General features: G+C 53.8%; 1 protein-coding gene across 1 annotated transcript in view; it reads left to right on the forward strand.

Moving 5' to 3' along the window:
- Positions 1 to 12,160: 12,160 nt before the first annotated feature.
- Positions 12,161 to 24,704, forward strand: part of Lamc3 (laminin subunit gamma 3) — a 53,696-nt gene continuing 41,152 nt past the window's right edge. The window contains exons 1-2 of the mRNA XM_038337198.2: positions 12,161 to 12,578; positions 23,410 to 23,714. Coding sequence (XP_038193126.1) covers positions 12,161 to 12,578; positions 23,410 to 23,714 — 723 coding nt within the window. The remainder of the gene's footprint in view (positions 12,579 to 23,409; positions 23,715 to 24,704) is intronic.

The raw sequence follows: 24,704 nt of genomic DNA on the forward strand, positions 1-24,704 counted from the left end.
TGGGCACCCAGCATGGGTGGGAACCCTGTCAGCCAACCTGCTCTCACGGGTGGCTCGTTTCACTTTAGTGTGGGGGGGGGGCGTGTGTGGCGCAGGGTACAGGCACCCACGTATGTGGGTGAGTGCACGTGGGGAGGCCGAGATCACCATCCATGCACTTTTCCAGGCACTGTCTTCCTTATTTCTTTTCTTTTTTACTACTGTTTCTCGAGACAGGGTTTCTCTGTAGCTTTGGAGCCTGTCCTGGAACTAGCTCTGTAGACCAGGCTGGCCTCGAACTCACAGAGATCCACCAAGTGCTGGAATTAAAGGTGTGCACCACCACTGCCCAGCTTCTTCTTTTCTTTTTTAAAGATGTACTTTTTGTTATGGTGCTTCTCTCTTGTGTATTTCTCTCTCTCTCTCTCTCTCTCTCTCTCTCTCTGTGTGTGTGTGTGTGTGTGTGTGTGTGTACCACCTGTGTGTCTGGTGCCTGTAGAGGCCAGAAAAGGACACCAGATCCCTTAGAACTGGAGTTACAGACAGCTGTGAGCTGCCGTATGGGTGCTGGGAATTGAACACAGATCCTCCGGTCGAAGAGCAGCCATCTCCCCAGCCCCTGCCCCTGCCCCTGGTTTCTTGAGACACAGTCTCTCTGTCCATAAGAGGGTTCATCAGGTAGAGGCACTTGCCACCAGCCCTGAAATCCTGCTTTTGCTGCCCAGGATCCACTGGGTAGAAGAGAAAACTTCTACAAGTGGTTCTCTGACCATCAGATGTAAACTGTGTATTTGCAAGGCCACGCCCACAAATTTGCATAGCCACACCCATGAATAAATATATTGAAACAATTTTAAACACTTTTAGTTGGGCTGACTGGCCAGGGAGTCCCTCCTGTCTGTCTCTCCAGGGCTGGATCCTGGCTTTTTGTTTTTATGTGGGTTCTAGGAATCAAAGGCAGGTTCTTGTGCTTTTGTGACAGGCACTTTGTGAACCAGCGTATCTCTCCAGCCCTGGTGGCAATTCTGATGTCACCTGTAATGCTGTAGGAAGACTTGCAGAGTTACAAGCCTAGGATTGGAAGGGAGGGGAGACTCAGAGTGGTTCATGTCTAGAGATGCCCCCTACTATCCCAGCACTCAGGAGGCACAGGGCTGCATGATCTCCATAAACCTAAAGCCACTCTGCAGAGCTGGAGAGATGACTCAGTTAAGAGCACTGACTGCTCTTCCAGAGGACTGGGGTTCAATTCCTAGGATCTACATGGCAACTTTCAGTAACTTCAGTCACAGGGGATCCAACAGCCTTATTCATACATGCAGGCAAACCACCAATGCACATTTAAAAAAGAAATCATTAAAATAAATAAATATAGCCAGCCTGGAGGCCAATCTGAGCCTCAGAATGAGGCCCTGTCTCAAAAAGAAAAAAAAAAAGAGGGCTGGCTCTGTCTCAGGGGTAGAATGCTGGCCTAGTGTGTGCGAGGTTCTGGGGTCACTCTCCCAAGGCATTAAACACAGAGAGAACTAAGATCATATGAGAGGAGACAAAGTCTTGGCAAGATGGCCACCACGGGAAGCAGCCGACAGGGTTGCACAGCTGTGTGCGAGAGAAACGCCCACAGCTGTTCTCTAGAGAATGTCTGGTTTCACATTCTGCAAATTTCGCTTTCACGCGGCGCTAAGGGGGCTCCTATCAGTTGCCTGCCGGGTTTATCTCACTGTTGATTGAGCCTCTGGCAATTGGCAGACCCTGTCACCCTGAGTCTGTGGGGAGGCAGTCTGTTGTGGGAGGAGGAGAGCGTGGTGGGGTGAACCCTGGCCTGCTCATAGCCTCCTCTCTCCTGTGAGCCTGGATGTCACTGTAACTACCAGCAAAGTGACATCACATAGAGACCAGAGAGGCTGAAGTGGTGGGTAGGAAAGAAAGGCAGGCTGAGTCAGGTTGGGATGGGGATGGAGACAGCAAGCAGATGGATGAGGGGAGAAGAGAATCAGGAAGGCATTGTGGGGAGGCCAGAGTCCAGTCCTCAGTCACTGGGGGTGGGAGAGTGGGGAGTGAGGGGTGGAGGGGATAGCAAGGTCCTTCTAGAGGGCTGATGGAACAGGGCAAAGTGTAGGGGACTGTCACAGGGGCAGGGGAAGCAGCCTGAACAGTCAGGATTAGTAGTGATATTGCAAAGCACAGCCACGGATGTCCCCGTGCACAGCAGGCACTGCTGACTGCTGAAGACAGTGGGACGCCTCGAATTCTCACGAGTTGCTGTAGGGGATGAAATGTCACAGTCACTTTGAAGAACAAGGCATCGATGACCAATGATATTCACAAAAGGTCTCACTTAAAGGTTCATAGCTGCTTTCTTCATGATAGCCTCAGATCTGGAATGATGCAGTGTCCACCCAGGACAGCAGATGAACGAAAGTACCTTCCCACGGTGGACTACCGCACAGCAATTATCAATGACACGGGTGTGACACATGCATATTCATGAGGGAAACAAGTCAGCGATACAAGAGCCCAGGCTATGTGATTCCCTTCACCTGAATCTTCTGGCTATCGAGTAAGTTCCCGGCCACATGGACAGGTTATGCTCTACCCCCCATTGCCACACCCACCCTTGCCATGGTGTGCCGCCTATCACAGGCCAAAAGTTACAATGCTGGCCAGGATTACAAAGGTGGGAACCAAAGCAAACCTTTCTTTGTTATAAGGTTGTCATTTCTGTTGTGGCATATTGTTATAGCAATGGCAGGGAACCCAAGGTCCCATACAGAGTGGTTCTGAGGACGTGGTGTTTCATCTCTGGGTCTGTAGCACTGTGAATGGCCACTAGGCGACGGAGTCCCTGGGGATACTCTCTACCAACACCAAGCTTTGTGCATTCGGACCTAGGCAGCCTGTCACAACAGCCACCTCCTGTCCTTTCTCTTGGTGGGGGGAGGAGGGGCAGACAGATGCCTGCCTCAAAGGGGGCAGGTGGTCTGAGCAAATTTTTATGTATTTTGGGGATCCAGCCTGTTTGTCCTATGGGGAGGGGCTGGCAGTGAGCGTCAAGGGGGACCAGATTCTGATTATAACTTTGTAACAGGCGCTGGCTACTCGCGAGGCGCTGATATTTATGGAATAAATACGGTGCAATTTATGGCCGTATCTCCCTCTGATGTCCTATCTGATATGCAATTCAATTTCTTTTATTGTTTTTGGATTTTTGCCACCGAGGAGAACCCATAAATAAATAAATATATGGGCGAATGGCAGCCGGCAGGCCAGGCCAGGGCTGCCAGCCCGGCGTCTCCAGTCCCATATTAGGCCCATCGATCACACGTTATGAAGCCAGAGCCTGTCCCCTGGCTGGGATGAGCTGCAGAAGGGCTGGTCAGTCGGTTATTTAGGGGCCTCAGTTGGCAGCCTGCCCTGCCTGTCCTCTGCCTGGCTACCTCCATTCGAGGCTAAGGAGAGGGTGTCCCTGCTCCCGCGTGGGCAGAAAGCACCTCGGGCAGTTGACATTTGTCACCTCTCGGGCTCTCCTGGATGCATGCCAGGCAGCCTGACAGGAAGCTGTGCTCCAGGGATGACCTGCTTCTGGGAGAGCCCATACCCTAGGCTCACGTCCTCCGAGAAGGGGTGCTAGCCCCTTGGGTTCTCTTTGCAGATGAGAAGAGCCCAGGCACACGAGGCACAAACACATAGGCACTCACAGGACAAAGCACTGATCCCCTTTTGATGGTGACAAAAGCTCCAATAGCTGACCCCAGGACTGTCCCTACTAGAGATAGGATCCTAGAGTGTAATAAGACCAAGCAGGAGCCCTGGGGTGACTTTGGTGCATGGATACATGCACAGCACATGTGTGTCATGTATCCCAGAGCCTCATGCACATGTTCACACACCAGATACACACCGACACATCACAAGCATGTACACCTACATGCCATACCACATGTACATACATGTACATACCATCCATGTTACATTCTATGTGCTTACATACATCACACCCTTCCACAGCATACACAAACATATACAGGCACACATATCATGTTTCTGTACATACATACATGTACATACATACATACCATGCCATACTCCACCCACTTAAATGTTCTTCCAAATACATGTGCACGCACACACCATGCACACCACCTTCAAAACACATCATGCCTGCATACACAGATACAAGATATCCACACAAACACAGATCCCACTTACCATGTGTCCCCAACCTTGTCTCTGCCCCCAGGTCCACTGGAAAGTCCCACAGTCCTTAACTCTCCTTTAAGACAAGTCACCTGGGAAAAGCAGGTTGCAAATAAGGGGGCAATCTAGAAAGGCAGCAACCTCAGCTGAGACCCCACCACGAGGACCGGGGTGGCTTTGGGTGCTATGTGCTCACCATGCCCCAAAGCCCAGCAGCAGCTCCCAATACAGACCCGAGGATGCTGGGCCACGGTGGGTCTCCACCCTTTGGGAAGCAAACAACTCTTTCACAGGGCCACATATCACATTGTCCATCACAGGCCACATATCACATTGTCCATCACAGGCCACATATCACATTGTCCATCACAGGCCACATGTCACATGTCCATCACAGGCCACATGTCACATGTCCATCACAGGCCATATGTCACATGTCCATCACAGGCCACATATCACATGTCCATCACAGGGCCACATGTCACATGGTCCATCACAGGCCACATATCACATGTCCATCACAGGCCACATATCACATGTCCATCACAGGCCACATATCACATGTCCATCACAGGCCACATGTCACATTGTCCATTTATATCATTTACACTACGATTCATAACGGTAGCACAATTACAGTTATGAAGTAGCAATAAAAATTTTATAGTTGAGGTCGCCACAGCATGGGGAATGGTATTAAAGGGTCGCAGCAGTAGGAAGGTTGAGAATGGGAGTCCTGGGAGGGCTGGAGAAAGCCTCGCTTCCTGCCTGGCTTTCTAGGTGACTTACTTGGCCTCTCTGAGCCTCAAGGGATTAAAGTGCTCCCCAACAGCATCCCGAGGGGGAATCCCGTGACCATGAGGGGCAGGGGAGGGACCTCTAACGTCACCACCCCTACCTACCTACCTCTCCTGCTGCCCACCCTCTCTCTCTCTCTCTCTCTCTCTCTCTCTCTCTCTCTCTCTGCTCGCCGCCTGCGGGGTGGGGGGGGGACGACTCAGACCTGGCATCCACACTGTTATTTTCTCCTGTCCCCTGGCCTTAGCTTTCAGCAGGGGCCCCAGCAGGCGGGACATAAATTTCCCACCACACCGAAGAGCCCCATTAGCAAAGCCATGCAAATGCTAAGCGGTTCCCAGAGCAGTCCCAGACGGGGAACTCGCCTTCCTCTGACATTTGTAAAGTTCACGTTTTCAAAATAAAGGCACGTGAAAGCAGAGGAGGTACTGTATCACTTCCGTCAAGGGCTTGCCAACTCCTTCCCTGCCCTTGGCCTTCACTTCCCCTCTGAAGGGCCCAGGGCCTCTGCAGGGAAAATCCACAGTGGGAGGTGAGAGCCACCCTTTCTCCAGGCCTGCTGCCTGCTCCCTCCTGTCTCCTGCTCCCTCCTTCATGTGTTCTTCGTCCCATCAGGTTAATTGGGCACCGAGTGTACACCCTTCCTAGGATGTGTCAAACCCATAGCATTTTCTAGAAGAGCACCAGCCCCAAGGAGGGCCACCGGGTGCCAGAGAAAGTGAGAACAGCCAGGTCCCAGGCGGGGGTGCCTCAGGGTAAAAGGGCAGCCTGGATCCCAGAAGAGGTGTAGAAAGGCCAAGCTGTTCCTAATACAGCCTCAGAGGCTGCCCTTCAGCTTATAGCTAGGAGTTCTGGGGTCCAGAGAGGGAGACAGTCTTGCCCAAGGAAACACAGAGCGGCTTCTAGAGGCTTCTCTCAAATGGTCTTTGGTATTTACACTTTAAAATAGGAGCTGTCTTCTCCAGGCCATATTCCTTGGTCCTAACCGGATCTTCAGTGCCAGGGCCACAGCCTCACCTGGGCAAGCAGTTGGGGGACCCACCCCCACTTCCCTTCCTGCCACAGACACTCTCCCTACTACATGCCTGAGCCACATGGCTCCTTTAGACCCACCTGCCTCTGCTGTGCCACCACTCTCCACTAGGTCCCCATCCCACACCTATGCTTCCATCCCAGCCTGGGGAGGGAGGGTGGGTCGGGGATCATACAAGCCCATTCACACCATTGGTGTGGGCCTTCCACACAGCCTGGCTTCCTGAGCCTTCGGGAAGGCAGATCCTCAGTCCCATGTTCCTTGCTTTCCTTTGGGCATCTACACAGTGCCCACCTTCCCCTTCATTCCCCACCTGCCTCTTGTCAAACTCCCCTTCAATCTTCTCTTTCCTCTGAGCCTCTCACATGCTGTTCCCTTTGCCCAGATGCTCTTTCCCCATCCTCCCACCTTCTCCAGGTCTCAGTGGAGACCTTGCCTCCAGGAAGCCCTCCTTGGCCTCTCCAGACAGGCCAGACACCTCCTCCTCCTCCTCCTCCTCCTCCTCCTCCTCCTCCTCCTCCTCCTCCTCCTCCTCCTCCTCCTCCTCCTCCTCCTCCTCCTCCTCCTCCTCTTCTTCTTCTTCTTCTTCTTCTTCTTCTTCTTCTTCTTCTTCTTCTTCTTCTTCTTCTTCTTCCTTTTTTGAGAGAGGGTTTCTCTGTAGCTTTGGTGCCTGCCCTGGAACTAGCTCTGTAGACCAGGCTGGCCTTGAACTCACAGAGATCCGCCTGCCTCTGCCCCCCAAATGCTGGGAGGTGTGCGCCACCACCGCCCAGCTTAGACACCTCTTTTTTATCCTCACTGATGGAACTAACACACAACTCCTAGTTAAATTACTGTGCTGTTTTCCAGGTCCCCCAGTGCAAGGACAGCTCTAACATCACTCCTCCCTTGGACCCCTACATCCTGCTCCGGCCACTGCACCTCCAGGAGTATTTTCCTCATCTCTCTGGGCCCATAGCTGACTCATCCCACCTTGAGGGTGGGAGGCTATCATGGCTGGGAGCAGCTGAGGAGCTAAGACAGTGCTGGGCTGAGTGGTGACATGCCCCCAGGACAACCCTGTCTCTCTGCCTGTCTGATGGTGTTACCTCCTTGAGATACGATGCTCCCAGAGTTGACAGCTGAAGGACCCTGTCCACTCCAATCTGTCTGACCCCTGCCACTCCATGTTCCCCGGTCCTATGTGACAGGACTCTGCCAGACTGCCACCTCCTCTAGGAAGCCTTCCCAATTGCCCTACACTTGTGCCTCCCCCTGGGAGCTCCTCCAGGCTCCTCAGCAGACACAGAAGCATTGAACTTTTCTGCTTTCATCCTGGATCCCTGATTTTTCAGGGAAGTTGGTGGCATTACTGACAGCCCATGCACCTTGCTCCCCTGTGGCTCCGGTGCTTGGGTGAGCACAGAACAGGCAGCCCTGGAGGAGCGAATGAGTGAGTGGGTGGGCACACTCAGAGCAAAGCAGAAAGACCACAGCATGGGCACCTGTCAGGGTCCCCCACATTCATCCCCACAGCAGACCCCAGTTCTTTCCCCATGCTCTTGGAGCTGGATTTCGAGCAAAATTTCCACTAAACATGGGAAAATTGAGGTGCAGGCATGTGGGTGGATGCATTCATTGTGCAGGTAGGGAAACTGAGGCGTGCTCTGCCCAAGATATCTCAGTGTGTCAGTCAGTGTGTCGGACCCCAGTCCTGGATTCCTTCCAGGCATCCAGGACAGGACCCTGGGCTGGGCTGTGGAGCACTTTTCCCCTCTGGGGTGCTGGACTCTGAGCCCCAACAGGCTGCGCTGCACCGAGCTGTCAGGAGGGATCAGCAGCCCCAGCATCTCCCCAGATTTAATTAACGAGTCTTTCATCTCGGTCCGGGAGGAGTCAGCTATCTTCTGTCTCCTTAATTAACGTTCATTAAGCAAATCAGAACAACGGAGGCTTCGCTCCCTCCTCCTTGCCTGGAAGGTTTTAACCCTTGGTAGGTGGGCTTTGGGAGGGGAGCTGGGACAGCACTGGGCGCTGGGCACCTAAGCGCCCCCGCCCCCCCCACGCCCACAGGTAGGGATGAACCCACCCGCCAGCACCTCCAGCCCTACCCAGCTTCCTTTGGGACAGTATAGGCATGCTGTCACTTCAGAACCGCACACAGCTCCCTGTTGCTGCCCTTGCCTACCTGTCTCAGTCAGTCTCTTCACCGGCCCAGCCTCACCTCCCTTGTTCCCTGCACCTCCACACGGTGTCCCTTCCCACCCCTGCTCTTTAAGGCATGGAAGGAAGCCCTGTCCACACAGTCCCTTTCCCGCCCAGGTTGCTGCTCCCAGAGAGAGACCAGACAAAACTCTCCTGGAGAACAGGGTTCAAAGTTAGCACGCCCTGTGACCGTGAAGCCAGAAACTGGTGCCTGCACGCCCTTGCAGGGGCACGTGGTCTTGGGATGGGGGTTGGGGCTTTCACTCTTCAACAGAACTCAGGGGCTGTCACACAGGGCTTAGAGACTGGGCCTCACAGTTCTAGGCTAGAGGGAGATAAGCCACGTGGCCTGAAACATCTGCAAGTTTAGAATGACACTGGGGGTTTGGGGTCCTGGCTTTGGGGTCAGACCCTGACCCATCCCAGAGGCTCCTCTTGGGGACCCTGGGCCTTGTATATGCTAGGCATGAGCTCTGCTACTGAGCCGCCCTGCAGCCCTTCCAAACCTCATCTTTACAGAATGGCACAGGGGAGACCCCCCTGCCAGAGGAGTGAATGTGTAAGCTGGCACAGAGTAGACTTCCCACCCCCCCACACCAAGGGTTGAGTGTGGGGGTTGGCACAGGGTAGACCCCCACTCCCCAAGGGGTGAACGTGTAGGTTAGCGCAGGGCAGACCACCTTCCAGAGGAGTGAATGTGGGAGTTGGAACAGGGTAGGCCACGTTGCAGAGGAGTGAACATGAGAGTTGGCACAGGGAAGACCCTCAGCCTCCCCAAGGGGTGAACGTGTGAGTGAATCCTGAACACACTGCAATGGTAGCGGCACAGGCTCCTTGATGGACATGTGGCCATGCCCTCTCATGGTCCAGCACTGCACACGGGCCGTCCCTAACTGTCCTGCTTAGCCCTTTCCAGCTGTTACAGGTAAATTCATTGCCATTGTCACCCATATCTTGAGAGTCCTAAGTCTTCAAGGGTGCACAGATCCCCTGTGCTTTGGAGGCACATTGGGCTGTGCCCATCCCAAACCCTCTCCTAAGAAGAGCCAACCACATGGAAGGGAGGAACTTGGCTTCTTACTGTCCTGACATGCCACTTCCCCACGAAAGGCCCCAGTCCTTGCTTGGTATAGCCAGACCCAGGTCTCAGAGATTTTACAGGGATCCCAAGACTCTGGGAGTTGGGTGACAGCCACAAAGCCCTCACATGAGGGAGAAATGGAAGCCATCCGGTGCACCTCCCCTCACCCAGCCTCATCCCCACTGAGCCTGAAATGTGGCACCCACCCATCTGCCTCTGCCTGGACAGAGACTCCCCAAAGTTTGTGGTGAGTGTGGGAGCGTCTGTCCAGGATAGTGGGGTGAATAGGGCTGAAGGCCCACAGGTGGTTGGAGCCCTGGCTCTGCCCCATCCTGCTGTGTGTTCCTGAGAGTCACTCCTGTCTCCGAGGCCCTCTGGAGCCGTTTGCCCAGTTACAGGACGGTCCCAGGCTGTACATAGCTGCCACGTGGGCCCTCTGTGGCAAGGGACAGGTCTGGGGGGCGAATGAGGCAGGCAACCTTCCCTGGACTTCATTCCCTTCTCAGTTCTGATTGGCTTATTACTGGTCAACTCCACACAGCCATGCAACCCTGGGATACCATGTTTTAGGCCTCTAGGGGGCCAGAGAGGCCTGTCCCTGTACTACAGCCAATGTCGCCACCTGGTGGTTCACACTGTACAGCTTGGGGACTCGGGAGAAAGGAAAGTAGGGACTCTTGGGTGCTTCTAAGGATCTCCACTGAGGTCATCAGCCAGGGCAGGGATGCTGGCCCAGTTGGTGATCATCCAGTTGGCCCTGAAAGGGGCCATCACCTCTAGCCCAGGTTCCCAAGCCAGCCTGGAATTTTGTACATTCCTCAAACACGCCTTGGATGCGCCGGGTACAGGCATCCTCTCTGATGGTCTTTCCCTGCTCACACAGTCAGGGTCGGGGCTGGGGGAGGGGGGTACGGCTAACAAGCAACCCAGCCTTCTGGGATGGAGAGCAGGTCTTGGTGATGGGACCAGGCTGAAGCAGGTGCCGTGGTATCAGTCCCATACCATGCCATGAACTTGTCTTTGTCCTATACAGGGACTGCAGGCTGGATGCATTCAAGAGGCACGAGTCAAGTGTGCCTCACCCTGCTGTCTCCAAGGCCTGCACAGTGAAGGTGGACAGAGGGTGGACTGCGCGAGCCCAGTCTAGCCAGCCTTCCAGGGCCATGGAGCTCTCTCTTAGCGACTTGTGTGTAGAGTAGGATCTTGGCTTCACTGTAAGGATCTTTGTCAATGATCTGGGCTCTGAGCTGCACAGATTGCTCCAATGTTTAGGTATTTCTGATGGAGCCTTATTTATGTGCTCAGGGAAAGGTTGGAGGGACCAGAGAGGCTGCCACATAGAACATTGCTCCCAGGGAAGCTGCCGTCGTAACAGTGCAAGCATTTCTGCTGGCTCTGATTGAAACATCCCCCTCCCTGGTGCTGGGCATCTGGAAGCTAGGGCTATGGCTACCACATAGGGGCCTCGATACAGGCTGTAGAGCTGAAACAGATAAGGCAAACCCGCCCTTCTCTGGGACCTCCTGTGTACCAGAACATTCTGTCAGAAGGGCAGAAGACAGCCCCAGGGATGCTGGCTGCAAAGGCAGCTGGGCAGAGAAGATTTGGGGGCAGTCTTAGTGGGGCAGAGGCTGTGGGCTCTGCCACAGCCACATGGGTGGTACAGAAAGGACGCAAATGCCAAGTGGCTAATGGCTTCTGTGTCATGCAGCGTGGATCCCTCGCCTACTCAGTCTCTCAAGCAAATCAGCAAAAGCTCCATAGGTTGAACTGAGAGAGTAACTAATAATCTCACCCAAGTCAAGTCCTTGACTGAGAGTTACTAGGTGTGTGTGTGGGGGGGGGTCCGCTCTGCTCTGCAGCCAGGGGGCAAAGGGCACAGGCCTCCTTAGTGTGCCATTTCTACAACACTGCCCCCAGATCACCCCTTCCTGTGGGTCCAGCCCACACAAGCCATCTGAGTGTTACTCAGAGGGGCAGATCTGGTCCGTCGTCTTCCTATAATTATGTACCGACTCTACATGCTCGTGAACCAGCTTGGCTTTTTCCGTTCCACCAGCTGTTCCCCCTGTGACCTCCATATCCATCTGAGCGAGGAAGGAAGCCCCAGAGGCAGGCAGCACAAGGTCCTTGCCACAGGTTCACACCCATGCCTGACCCCAAGAGAACCACTTCCCTATCCCCGACCCTTACATCCATGCAGGGCTGGAGGCTTGCTGGGTCTCTCCACCCCTAGGCCTGATGCGTCCAGCTCAGGGGGTGTCCCTATCATGGGGTCATTTTGTTTCACTGTCTATAAGGGCCCTTAGCAGCCTTGGTAAGGACATTCGCTTGGTGGAGAGAAGGGGAGCCTCTGTTGATGAGAGGGAGCCTCTTGAAAAGTCCCAGTTGGATAAATAAATATATCAGTTTTGGGAGAAGAGAAGCCAGGTGAGGCAGCCACTTTTGAAGGAGAAATGCGGACATGTTTGGAGGGAAAATCCCAGAGGTCATGCTGCCAGGTGAAGAAGACCTGTGCTTGCCTTGCCCTTCAGCTCAGGAGTGTTCACACGTGCAAGGCTTCCATAGAAAGGTCCCACTAGCAGAATGAAGCCGTGTCTCTGCCAAACCCATTTCGCAGAGAGAACCGCGGGCCAGGCTTACAGTATGGTCAGCAGGTCAGCAGCAGCCAAAACAAGCAGGCACTCCCGGGCACGTCCAGCAGGTGGGGGTGAGCCCGAAGGGACTGAGGTCGGACAGTGGGGTGTCGCCTGCGTGGGCCCCGCCCTCAGATGCCGTCGGGTCCCGCCTGCAAGGGAGGGCTACTGGGCCAGTGGAGCAAAGGGGCCGAGCGTCGCCGAACGCAGCGCAGAGTGGACCGCGGCACAGCCCGGAGCCAGGCGCGGGCCATGGCTGTGTCCGGGGTACTGCCCCGCCTGGCAACGGTGGCGTCGGTGGCGCTGGTGTCCCTGGTGACGCTGGTGATGCTAGAGGCGCATTGGGCAGCGGGTGCGGGCATGGGCTCTTGCTACGACGACGCCGGGCGCGCACAGCGCTGTCTGCCTGAGTTCGAGAATGCGGCTTTCGGCCGACGGGTCGAGGCCTCGCACACGTGCGGACAGCCCCCGGAGAACTTCTGCCCGCACGTTGGAGTGCCAGGAGCGGGACCACAGTGCCAGCGCTGCGATGATGCCGACCCCCAGCTCCGCCACGACGCCTCCTACCTCACAGACTTCCATAGCCCCGATGACAGCACCTGGTGGCAGAGCCCATCCATGGCCTTCGGGGTGCAGTACCCCACCTCAGTTAACCTTACCCTGCGCCTAGGTAAGCATGTGTCCCGTGTCACCTTGTCTCCATTCCATGGAGGCCCAGGCAGAGGAGGAGGGATGTGCAGCCGGGGCAGGCTGCAGGAGAAAAGCCGGAGGGGCGCCCCTAAGGGCAGGAGAAAGCCTCCCTCAGCTTTGGCAGAGCTGTGGAACTGGGTGCAGCAGCAATTCCCAGGAAGAATGGTTAGGGAAGTGGAGGGGGTGACACCTCCATGAATGACCTGGTTCAGGCAGGGACTCCCAATCTGGTCAGCTTCAAAGACCCTGTGAACCTCCAAGGTTGTGAGCACTCTGGGGCAGCTGCCACCACACCCAGGGCAGGACAAACAGTTTCTTCCTGCCACTAGATAGCCATCTGGGGCATTTGGTGTGGCCCCTCTGACTTGCCCATGCTTTGTCCCACCCAGCCTAAGCCAAGGTGTAGTAGCATTAGGCCCCTGGAGGTGCGAACCCAGGGCCCCACTTCCACCCTGAAGCTGGAATATTCTCTGACCACTCCAAGCTCAGAGGAGTCCAATGTCCTTCTTGGGTTCCTTGCTATGTCCTGCACACTGTACAAATCTTCTGAAGTTTTGTTAACTTGGATTTGGTATTTTCATAACTCACCTTGGCACTAAACCTGACCAGAGGCTTTATAGACTTTGTGTATCCCGGTAAGAGCCAATGTTCATACATTTTGCTGCTGAACTCTCATTTGAGTACGGCCAACAGCCCCAGAATGAAGCCCGTTAGAAAAGCGCTTCATCCCTTAGCTATGTGCATCCTCAGAATAATACTTCGGAGAAGTCCTGAATTCCAAAACACACCTGGAGTCGAGTTTGGATACCAGATGGTGAACTGTGTCCCCATGAAAACCTGGAAGCTCAGAAAGGTTAAGTGTTTTGTGCACAGACACACAACTGCTAAGTGACAGTCAGGACACAAATGTTCCTGTGCCACGGAGGTCAGAATATAAACTTGGCATGTGCTGGACCTCTCATGACTAAGCTGGTCCTCCCTAGACATGAGTGGCAAAGCCCTGGCAAGGGCTAAGAAACGGCCTCGTCCTTGGAAAAGAGTGGTGGGAAGGATATTTCACCCCTTCAGCAGCGCAGGCAGGCACATTCCTCTTGTACCCCAATCCCGTTTCCAAGGGGTGACAACATGGTCTCTCTGGTGGAACTTGGATGAGGTGGGGTCTGCCCAGACAGGAAGCAGGAAGTTAGGGAGTTGGTTGATGAGGCTGGCAAGACCCCAAGGCCATGAGAGGAATCTGGGGCAGGGTGGGGGACTGTGAGGGAGACACATTGTTCCCTAACAAAGGCTGTCACATGTGCCCATGAAATCCAGATGCCAAGGAGAGGGCTCAAGCCTCAGACATGGGGGCGGGGGACAGAGTGGGAAATCCTGCGTTTGCCTTAAGGGGCAGCCCCGCTCACAGCGGTGCTTGTGCTATGCCTGATAAATGCTCGTGCAACCTTTAAATGCTTCAGCCAGCAGCCTCCGGGCATCTCAGATCCTGGGCTGTGAAAGCGAGCAAAGATGCCACGTGCTCACACATGGTACAAGGCATGTGAATCTGGTGGGTCCTCCCCTAGGACAGCATTCCTCCCATTCTGCTGGACAGCACCAAGCTCATAGGTGGAAGGCCAAAAGAGTTTGTACCATGAATGAATGAAGGAACAAAAGAATGAATGAATGACAGTATCACACTGCATGCTGGCTCCGAAAGGGGGACAGGGTAATAACCATGCAATGGGACTTTGGAATCAGGCAAAGAACAGCCACTACTGGGAAGCTGGGACTCGGTGTTGTACCTCAGTTTCCCTGCCTGTACTGCGGGGACAAGAGGAGGGCTGGGGTAGTGAATCAGTTGGTGGCGTGTTTGCCTAGCATGTACAGGCCCTGGGTTTGATCCCCAGTACTAAATGATACTGATGGCACTCAGGAGGTAGAGGCAGGAGAATTAAGGAGGAGGCTAGCCTTGCCCTGTCTCAAAAAGAAGTTGCTGCCTCTGAGGCCAGTACTGCAGTGACAGGTGTTCAGGTTGGAGCCCTCACGGCAAGCAGGAAGCCCTGGTGGGGGCTGAGGCCTGTGGGTGTGCTCTGTATCAGGGAATAAGTACTCACCTTGTCCCACAAGACATCCAGACCCAAGGCCTGATTATGATGGCCCAGTTGGAGGCTAGGTGTCTTAATTTTGCTGCAGCTAACTCATGGACTCATGATATCCAGGGATCAAAAGTCCCCTGGCCATTGGCTGAGGTGGGCTGGTGACATGCCATCGGTCTGCTGCCTCTGTCTGATAGGTCTCCTTCCCTTTCATCAAGGCCCCTGGGAGGGGCAAGCAGAAGGCAGCTCTGGTCAGGGTCTCCTGGAGGGGGTGAGGGTGAGGAGTGGGAGAAGAGGAGGCGGAGGTCAGCTAGGGATGGAGGTCACAGTGTTCCCAGCTCCCTGCAGCTCCTGACATCTGGTCCAGATCCTATCCCGCAGTTGCTGCTGAGCCGGGCCTTCCTGCCTGGGATGAAAGGCCACAGTGGGGATGGTGAGGATGGCTGCTTCCCTGAGGCCTGGAGAAGACAGCAAGGCTGGGGTGAGGGGTGGATGGGGAGAGGAGGAAATACAGGGACACGGGGTGACAGACTGTTCAAGGACCAATTGGTGACTATGCCTGCACCAAGGACACTCTGGCCAGCACTTCAGCCGGGCGGAATTTATTCTTCACATATGGGGAAACTGAGGCTCTGAGGATAAGGTCGGCTTTTCAGGGTCACACAGGGCGAAGAATGGCTCCACTCTGAGCTCCGCGGTTTGCCCTAAGACAGAGTGGGAGGGCAGGCTGGCCCTGAGCTTTCTTTGCCTCCATCCCCCCCCCCAAAAAAAAACCCGGTGTAGTGGCTCTTGATGTCCTCTTGTCTTAGATTGAAATGACTCTCCCATAGAAAGATGCAGCTGGGTCCCAAACCCCCAGATGGAGGGGGAAGTAGCCAAATAGGCCACTGACACCCACCTGCCCAGTAATTCCCTTGGCTCTTGGCCATAAGAATACAGCTATACCCATGACTGTGGATCAGCCATAAGACACCGTGGGAAGATTCAGAGCTCTGAGAACACACATGAGGTATAGAAGCCTTGGTTGGGGCAGGGGGTCAGCACCAGCCTTTCAAGACCCGAAGGTGCTAAGGGTTGAGAGAAGCCAGAACACTCCAGATCTGAGGGAGCAGACAGAGGCAGCTCCGTAGATCTGGACTCTCCAAGCCTAGGTGGCCCTAGAGGAGGGGAGAAGAGGGAGGAGATTAAGCAATCACAGTGAAGTGTCTGGCTCAGAATGGGTGCAGGGACCCCCCCAGAAGCCTCAAGACTTCGGAGTCTCCTGAATTTCAGCTCAGTTTGGCCTCCTACGGAGTGGGTGGTATGTTTGCCTTGGCTAGGACTGGAGCCTGGGGACAGAGTCCTCAATCCACCTCCTTAGGGGATTTGACTGGAATGCTAGGCCCCAGGCAGGTCAAGAGTCAAGGCAGTGGTCTTGGATGGCCTCCCTCCACCCACAGAAGTGGCCCTGGGCCCAGCTGGCCTTGCCCTCACTCCTCAGGCCCTCCAACTCCTCAGGCCCCTCCCACTCCTCCGGCCCCTCCCACTCCTCCGGCCCCTCCCACTCCTCAGGCCCTCCCACAACTATTCAGGAGCTGCAAAGGTGGAATATCTTGCGGGGAGAGGGGGTAAGTGGCTTCCGGGTCTCCCAGGATCCCTTTCCACCTTATCTGTTCTGACAATGACCGTGGCTCCCTCCAGGCCACAAAAAGGCCACAAGTCTGCTTTTTCTTCCTGCGGGCCTTGCTGTAAACACCCTCATATCTTTTTAATTTCTGGTAACCAAGACTAGTTCATTAGCCAGTGGACACCCACTAACTAGATGCCAGATCCCAAGCCCTGGGGATGTGGCAGAGAGCCTGTCTGTCCACTCAGTTTAGGGTGCCCTCCTTCAGGAACTTCCTGCAGGGCCTGCACTCACCTGCCTTCCTGCCTTGGCCCTGTTTGCCACCATCCCCAGCTCTGAGCTGCTGCGGAGAGGAGGAGCACCCTTGTTTGAACAGCTTCACCTCATACCCAGCGCCAGGCCCCCTGCTCAGGCCCCCTGGTCAGTGTTAGTCGTGAGTACCCAGGACGCCCCAACAGTGGGTGAAGTTCACTCGCGAGCCTGCTGCTCAAGAGCCTCACAGACTTCCGATTGCTTCGCCCTCAAATTGTTATGCTCATTTTGCAGACAGGGAAACTGAGGCACAACACTGAGGAGTCAGGCATTTGATCGGTGAACCTCCAGTGCCCTGTGTTCTCTGCCGGAGTAGGGGAGGGTGGTAGTGGAGAAATATTGCACGAAGGTCGGCCCTTCTAGAGGCATTGCTAAAGTCTTCCAAAACACGGCCTCCTCCCTGCCTGGCCCTGGCCCTTCTGAGGCCAGCCAGCCCCTACCCAACCTAATGCCTGAATCAAGATCTAGAATCAAGATCACCCTCTGAGATGACCCTCCCTCTCCCAAAGTCAGCACTCACCTTGGTCCAGCTCCCCCACCCCCAAGCCCTAGACTGGATCATTTAAATAGCTTCCTTGGATCTCATGAGTAGGCCCAGGAGCAAAGGCCCCTGCAGCGCTCCCTCCCAATGGTCAGGCTTAGCGCAGCTCAGCTGCATGAGGACCATCTCCACAGTGCAGGATTACACAGCCCAGAAATGAAGCAGAGAGATGTGTGCTTCTACAGGAGCAAACACTGAGGCTATGTGCTAGTCACAGGCGACACATACGTCATGATTCTACTTCTAGAAGGTTCCTGGAGCTGTCGGATTCATAGAGGCAGAAAGTAGAATGGGGCTCTGAGGGGTTGGGGAGGAAAAGGAAAGCACGTGTTTAAGTGGACAGTGTTGGTGACTGAATAGCTGCATGAAACCAGTTAATACTGTGGACTGCACGCTCAGAAACCATGGGCTGCACACGTGGACTGCACGCTCAGAAACCGTGGACTGAACGCTCAGAAACCGTGGACTGCACACTAAGAAACCGTGGACTGTACCCTCGGAAACTGTGGACTGCACACTAAGAAACCGTGGACTGCACACTCAGAAACCATGAACTGTACACTAAGAAACCGTGGACTGCACACTAAGAAATTGCTGGGAGCATATGCTTTGTTTTATGTACTTTTTTAAAAGAAAAGCGCCACCCGCCACTCCCCATGTACTTAGGCAAGTATTTTCAAGTCAACACCCTCGTCAGCCCCAAGACTTACTGTTTCCCAAAGTGTTCAGTCCCTCTGGATTCCTCATTAGCCCTTCTCTCCACCAGTCCCTCTGCCCTTCCTCTGTTTATTGCGTATGTTTATTTATGTCCGGCTGTGGTTTGGATGTCCATCCCCTTCTTGTAAACTTGTATTCTGTAGACGCCAGCGATCACAGCTGGGACCGGACTTCAGAATGTTTCTTGACACAAAGCCTTATGCAATCACCAATTAGAGAAAACCTGTTTCCTCTCCAAGCTAGACAACAGACTTGTCAATCTCGATGTGTGTTAGGTGTGGTGCAGAGGTGGGAGGGCCGGTGTGAGGCCAGGCCTGGTTCAATCTGTGGCCTGTGGATTGTGATCTCAGAGGTACCCCAGTTCCTCACGGAGATCCCAATTGCCCAGGGCTGCTAAAAGCTGGCTTGAGAAATGAAGTACTTGACAGTGGACGTCAGGACCTGCGGCTCAGGCCTGGGATTGCTCTCCCCCTAGAAGTGACTCCCAGTGGTAGGTATCAGCCTGGCCTGCCCATGTGTTTCAGCTCAAATCTTGCTGCCCCCTCTGGCGCCACCCCACTCTCCCTCCCGGATTCCCAGATGGCTGTAATTAAAGTTTGCTTTGCTTCCATCTTCTCAAAATAAGCCTGGCCTACCCACCAGGTCAGTACCGGATGCAGACTAGCTTGGTTTATGGCAGTCCCGTGTCTCGACAGGCTTAATGTCCCAGCTGGTGGGGTAGATGTGCCTTAGCACCTGGTACTTGGCTCAGGTGCTGCCAGCCGCTACATCTTCAGGTGCCAAATCCTGGGAGGCAAATTTCTGCATCTCCATGAGCATCTATATCCCTTTTCTGGAAACCCTGTCTCCTGGGCACCCAGGGAGCCCGGGGGAAGGGTAGCTGGCTCTGCATAGTCTTTTTGAGGACCCAAGGACCAAGAGAGATCTGACTGTTTTCTGTGTGGAGACGGCCCTCTCTCTCTGAGCTGTAGGCTTCTCATTAGTGGAGTGCATACCAGAGTGGGACCGGAGCGTCAGATAGTAGGCAGGTGTGCTTGGCCAGCACATGGTAGGTGCTGAGTACAGTCAGCTGAGCTGGGAAGCTTGAGAGGTTGTTGATTGTAATGAAATAGTCCCACACTAGCTTAGAATGTTAATAGAAATGGGTTAAGTTAAGATGTAAGGGTTAGTTAATAAGAAGCCTAAACTAATAGGCCAAGCAGTGTTTTAATTAATACAGTTTCTGTGTGATTATTTTGGGCCTGGGTTTCTGGGAAAGCAATGAGTGGTCTCCGCCTACAGAAGGTAGTGAGGGACTTGGAGAAAACAACATGTTTTTTTTTTCTTTCTGAGACAGGGTTTCTCTGTAGCTTTGGAGCCTGTCCTGGAGCTAGCTCTTGTAGACCAGGCTGGCCTCGAACTCACAGAGATCCGCCTGCCTCTGCCTCCCGAGTGCTGGGATTAAAGGTGTATGCCACCACCGCCCAGCCAGGAAAACAACATTTGAGTTGGCCTAGAGCTAAGGTGCAAAACCATCACCCTGGAATGACTCTGGGTGGCCGTGGGTTTAATGCCTGTCAACCGTATCTTGGTGCCATTTCCTTTCCCAGCCTTTCAGGCTGCCTTCCTCACAGAGCAGGCTGGAGTTGCTCTTCTAATTAACTCTCCAACAAACCATCCCGTTGGGCCCTCTGATGTTGCCTCAGTACCTCTCACCTCCCTGCTTGGCAAAGAAGGAGCCAAGTTCTCCAGCGCAGACACCACGCTTGCTCGCATGCAATGCCAGTGACCCCTCCCCGCCAGGGCAGCCTTCCTGACAGCCACCTTTAAAGTGTTTTCTGGCCCCCTCCTGGGAAGCGTCTGACTGCTTTTTGTTTACCGGGTCTGCAGCACCTGTGTCCACCCTGGTGGGTGCACATCTGGGCTGGTGTCCCAGATGGAGAGCCAGCCAGGCGCCACCTGACCTTGCCTAGGCCCCTGCCCACCCTCCTATGAAGGGCTCAGAAGCCCGATGCCAACTGCACTGCCACGGAAATTTAGAAAACATCTTAAAACGGAACCTGGCAAGGCGGTTGCTTTTTAAAAAGTTTCGTAAAGCTGGGTTCTCTCCAATTTTAAATTAGAACAAGCTTCAGGAAAGAAAATTGGGGAAAACAGAGGGAAACTGAAGGAGGAACAGTTGTGCTGAGTTCCGAGGACAAACATGCTCGCCAATTAGACGGCTGTCTTTGGGGCCCGTGCCTTTTGTTTGGCTTTTCCGAGACAGTCCCAGGCAGCCCAGCCGGCCTTGAACTCCCTGTATAGCCAAGGACGGCTTTGAACTCACAACTCTCCTGCCTCCACCTCCCAAGTGCTGAGGTGACAGGCACACACCACCGCAACTGACTGGGACCTAGTCTTTTAATTTTTTTTTCAAATTATTTCTGTATGTGGTTTCTGTGTGTGCGCACACAAGGTCCGCTTGGGGTGTTGTTCCTCAGTGGCCGTACAGGAGTTGAGGCTCAAGGATTCAAGTAGGCTGGCTGGCCAGTGAGCCCCAGGATTATCCTGTGCCCACCCCGACATCTGGCTACAGGCATGCATCCCAGCACCCAGTTCTTTATGCTAAGGATTTGAACTCAGGCCCTGGAGCTATCCGTCAGGGTCTCCTTTATGACCGTGCACAGTGCCTTGGGTCTTCTTTACCATTCTGACCCTAACGTTCCTGGTGTCTTCCACCCTGCTGACGATCACTGGCTTTGGTCACAGTGAGAACTGCTGTCCTGGAGGTCCCTTTAGCCATTTCTTCAGATCTTCAGTTTTCCCAAGTCTATAAAATGCCTTGATGATTGGTCTGCACTTTTAAGCCATGACTCCCCCCACCCACCCACGAAGGCCTTTTTTGTCAGTTGCTGGGAATATTCCTGCGGCTCCTCATCCCTGTCACCAAACTACTTCCAAAGGGACAGTATATTCACTCTAAATTTTCCTTTTGTTGTGGGGAAATACGCATAGCTTAGGAGTGGATCCACTTTTAAGTGTGTGCAGTTTGGGGTCACAAACACATTCCCCTTGCTCTGAAGCTGTACCCAGGGCTTTCAACTTAAGAAACAGAGTAAGGGCCCTCCTCCCAGTCTCTGCAACCCCTTTATAAAATGTATATTTTTTTAAAAAAAATATTTGTTTTACTGTTTAATTATGTATATGAGTGCATATGTCTGTGTGTGGATGTACACAGGAGCGAAGGTGCCGAGGAGGCCAGGGAGGGTATCGGGTCCCTTAGCACTAGAGTTACGGGCAGTTATGAGCGGCCCAGTGCTGGGAACTCTAGTACTCTGTGAGAGCCGAATACCAGGCTCTGTGTGTGTGTGTGTGTGTGTGTGTGTGTGTGTTGCGTGTGGGAGGTGTGGTGTGTGGGGTGCGTGTGTGGGGTGTGTGTATGTGGTGTGTATGTGGGTGTGTGGTATGTGGGTGTGTGTGGTGCATGTGTACACATGGAAGTCAGAGCAGGTCAACAAGTGTCTTCCTTTATCATTTTCCTCGTCCTTGCCTTTCAACAGGGCCCCTCCCTGAACCGAAAGCTTGCTGTTAGGCTAGGCTGGCTGGCACTAAGTGCTTGGGGTCTGCCTGTCTTTACCCTCCCCGGCTCCGGTCCACTCCATTCTGGGGTTACAGGTACTTGCAGCCCTGCTTGACTTTACATGGGTGATGAGATTTGAACTTGGGTCTTCACGCTTGATGAGCGGGTGCTGCTATCTACTGAGCCGCCCTCCAGCCCCTCCCAGCACTGTCTCTGTGTGTGCGATGCCAGGCATGTTGGCAGTGTTGATCTGACTTGACATGCTCTTTCCGTCTAGCACCGTACCCTCGGGGCTTGACTGTACTTTAGCCCAGGGGTCAAGTTGTCCCACTTCTCCAAGCTGAACAGCTGTCCCTCTCGTGGCTGGGCCATCTGTGTGACATGTGCTTGGCTGTCCTCAACAGTGGGTGCTGTGAACACAGATGCACATGTGTCTTCCTTGATGCCTGCCTCGGCTTTTTTAGGATATGTCACGCTGAGCTTGCCAGGCTGTCGGGTAAGGCTGGCTTCCGCTTTTCTAGTGACCTGCTCCTGTTAGCCACAGCGGTGGCATTTGTTAAAACTAACCACCATCAGTGCACAGAATGGCCTCTAGGTTGTCACCAACACTTGCTATTACCTGGTGTGAGTGGGGTGTGTGTGTGTGTATGGGGTATTGCGGTGTGTGTGTGGTGTGTGTGTGGTGTGTGTGGTGTGTGTGGTGTGTGTATGTGGTATGTGTGGTATGCGTGTGTGGTGTGTGTGATGTGTGTATGGGGTGTGTGCGGTGTGTGTGTGGTGTGTGCATGTGGTATGTGTGTGTTTGTGTGTATGGTGTATGTGGTGTGGTGTGTGCGTGTGGTGTGTGTGGTATGTGTATGTGGTATGTGTGGTATGCGTGTGTGGTGTGTGTGATGTGTGTGTATGGGGTGTGTGCGGTGTGTGTGTGGTGTGTGCATGTGGTATGTGTGTGTTTGTGTGTATGGTGTATGTGGTGTGGTGTGTGCGTGTGTGGTGTGTGTGGTGTGTGTATGTGGTATGCGTGTGTGGTGTGTGTGATGTGTGTATATGGGGTGTGTGTGGTGTGTGTGGTGTGTGCATGTGGTATGTGTGTGTTTGTGTGTATGGTGTATGTGGTGTGGTGTGTGTGGTGTGTGCGTGTGGTGTGTGTGGTGTGTGTGGTGTGTGTATGTGGTGTGTGTGTGGTGTGTGTGTGGTGTATGTGTGTGGTGTGTGGTGTGTGGTGTGTGTGGTGTTGTGTGTGTGGTGTGTGTGGTGTTTACATGTGCGTGTACAGTGTGTGTGGTATTGTGTGTGGTGTGTGCATGTGCCTGTACCCGTGTGCATGAGAATGCGAAGGGCGCAGCCCAGTGGTACAGAGCTTGCTTGGCTGATGTGAAGTGCTGACTTTGCCTCCCCTCACTTGAAAGGAAAAGCAAACAGGTTCACGTGCCCACCATGTTTCCTTCAGGCCCCACCCCCAAATCCAGCTCCCCTTAGCAATCATTTCACTTATTCACAGTTTCACCCTGACACGCAAACACTGCTAACCTATTTCCTGTCTGCAGCTTGGCTGTTTCTGGATGCTCAGCGTAAGTGAGGTCGGGCATCAGGACCTTCTGTTCTAGAGGCTTCGGCATCACCTCTCCCGTGGCCACTACTGAGTGGCGCATCGAGTCCCTGTTGCCTACTCGCCAGTTATCAGGGCCTTACTTACCACACACCCACCATGGTACTTAGTGCTAGTCTTTAATTACTTCATTAATTAACTAAGTATTTGATTTACTTACTGAGCAAAGCACTCTACACTGCTAGTCAGGGTATAATGGCTCAGATCCTCATACAAAGGGGTGAGTGGAGCTGGATAAAAGATGCACAAGAAGCCTGTGGTGCCGCCCTCCCCATGTTCCGCTGATTGTTGAGCAATCGATGGTGGCGCTCCTGCCCACAGCTCCAGGGAGTGTCTGCTCCCCACCCCGCACCCCCTCATTCCAGGGCTGTGTACCCATTCCCTCTATAAGAGGGTCTGCATCTGCCTGGCTACAGGGAAGGCCTACGAGATCACCTACGTGAGACTGAGGTTTCACACCAGTCGGCCCGAGAGCTTTGCCATCTACAAGCGCACGCGCACCGGTGGACCCTGGGAGCCCTACCAGTACTACAGTGCCTCCTGCCAGAAAACCTATGGCCGTCCTGAGGGTCACTCGCTGTGGCCGGGTGAGGATGAGAGGGTGGCCTTCTGCACCTCTGAGTTCAGCGACATCTCCCCCTTGAACGGGGGCAACATTGCCTTCTCCACCCTGGAGGGCCGTCCCAGTGCCTACAACTTTGAGGAGAGCCCTGTGCTGCAGGTCAGTGGGCAACAGGGCCTGGGGAATCATGGGGAGATGGGCAGGCCTAGGATGGGAGACAGCAGGCCAGCCAGAAGAGCTAGGACCTGAGAAGCCCTTGGGACCTTGTGGCTGTCAGACCTCAAACCCCAAAATCGTTTTGTGGGTGCCTGGTTCTCACTTTCACTTTTTTATTTTTTATTTTGTTTTGTCTTGTTTTTCAAGGCAGGGGTTCTCTATGTAACCATGATTGTCCTGAACTCACTCTGTAGACCAGGCTGGCCTTGAACTCAAGAGATTTGCCTGCCTCTGCCTCCTGAATGCTAGGATGAAAGATGTGAGCCATTACTACCCCCTGCTATTTATTTATTTATTTATTTATTTATTTATTTATTTATTTATTTATTTATTTATTTGTATTTTAATGGAAGAGAGCCAGTGTGGCAACTTATTCTTGGGATCTCGGCACCTGATAGGCTGGAGCAGGAAGATCACGAGTGGCAGGCCCACCTGCAGCCCACCTGTTTCCCCGAGCCGTGTGAGGCTGCCTCAGGGATAACGTGTTCTACTTGGTGGCATAGTCATGGGACTTCCACTGGTGATTCATTTTGTGTCCCCACCCAGGCCTTGGCTCCCTGGTCCTCAGAGGCCTCCACATCTCCCAGGGGTCTTTCTGAGAACACAGAACCCCAGGCTACAGTGTGGCTTGGAGATTGCATGCTTGCCCAGCATACACAGGGCCCTGAATTTGACACCAGTACCATAAACGAGAGGAAATGCAGGGGTCCCAATCTGCACAGCTCAGTGGATAGAGCATTTGCCTAGCACGATGGAAGCCCTGGGGTCCCTCCCCAGCCGCATATAATCTGGGTATGGTGGTGCACACCTGTATAATCCTAGCTCTTGGGAAGTGGAGTTCTGGCCATCTTGGGCTACACGCAAGGCCAGTCTGGGATGAATGCAACCCCAACAGAAGAGGAACAAAAGGGAGAGGGAGGGAGAAGAAGAAAG

Source organism: Arvicola amphibius, chromosome 7 (assembly GCF_903992535.2).
Source record: "Arvicola amphibius chromosome 7, mArvAmp1.2, whole genome shotgun sequence".
NCBI classification, from domain to species: Eukaryota; Metazoa; Chordata; class Mammalia; order Rodentia; family Cricetidae; genus Arvicola; species Arvicola amphibius.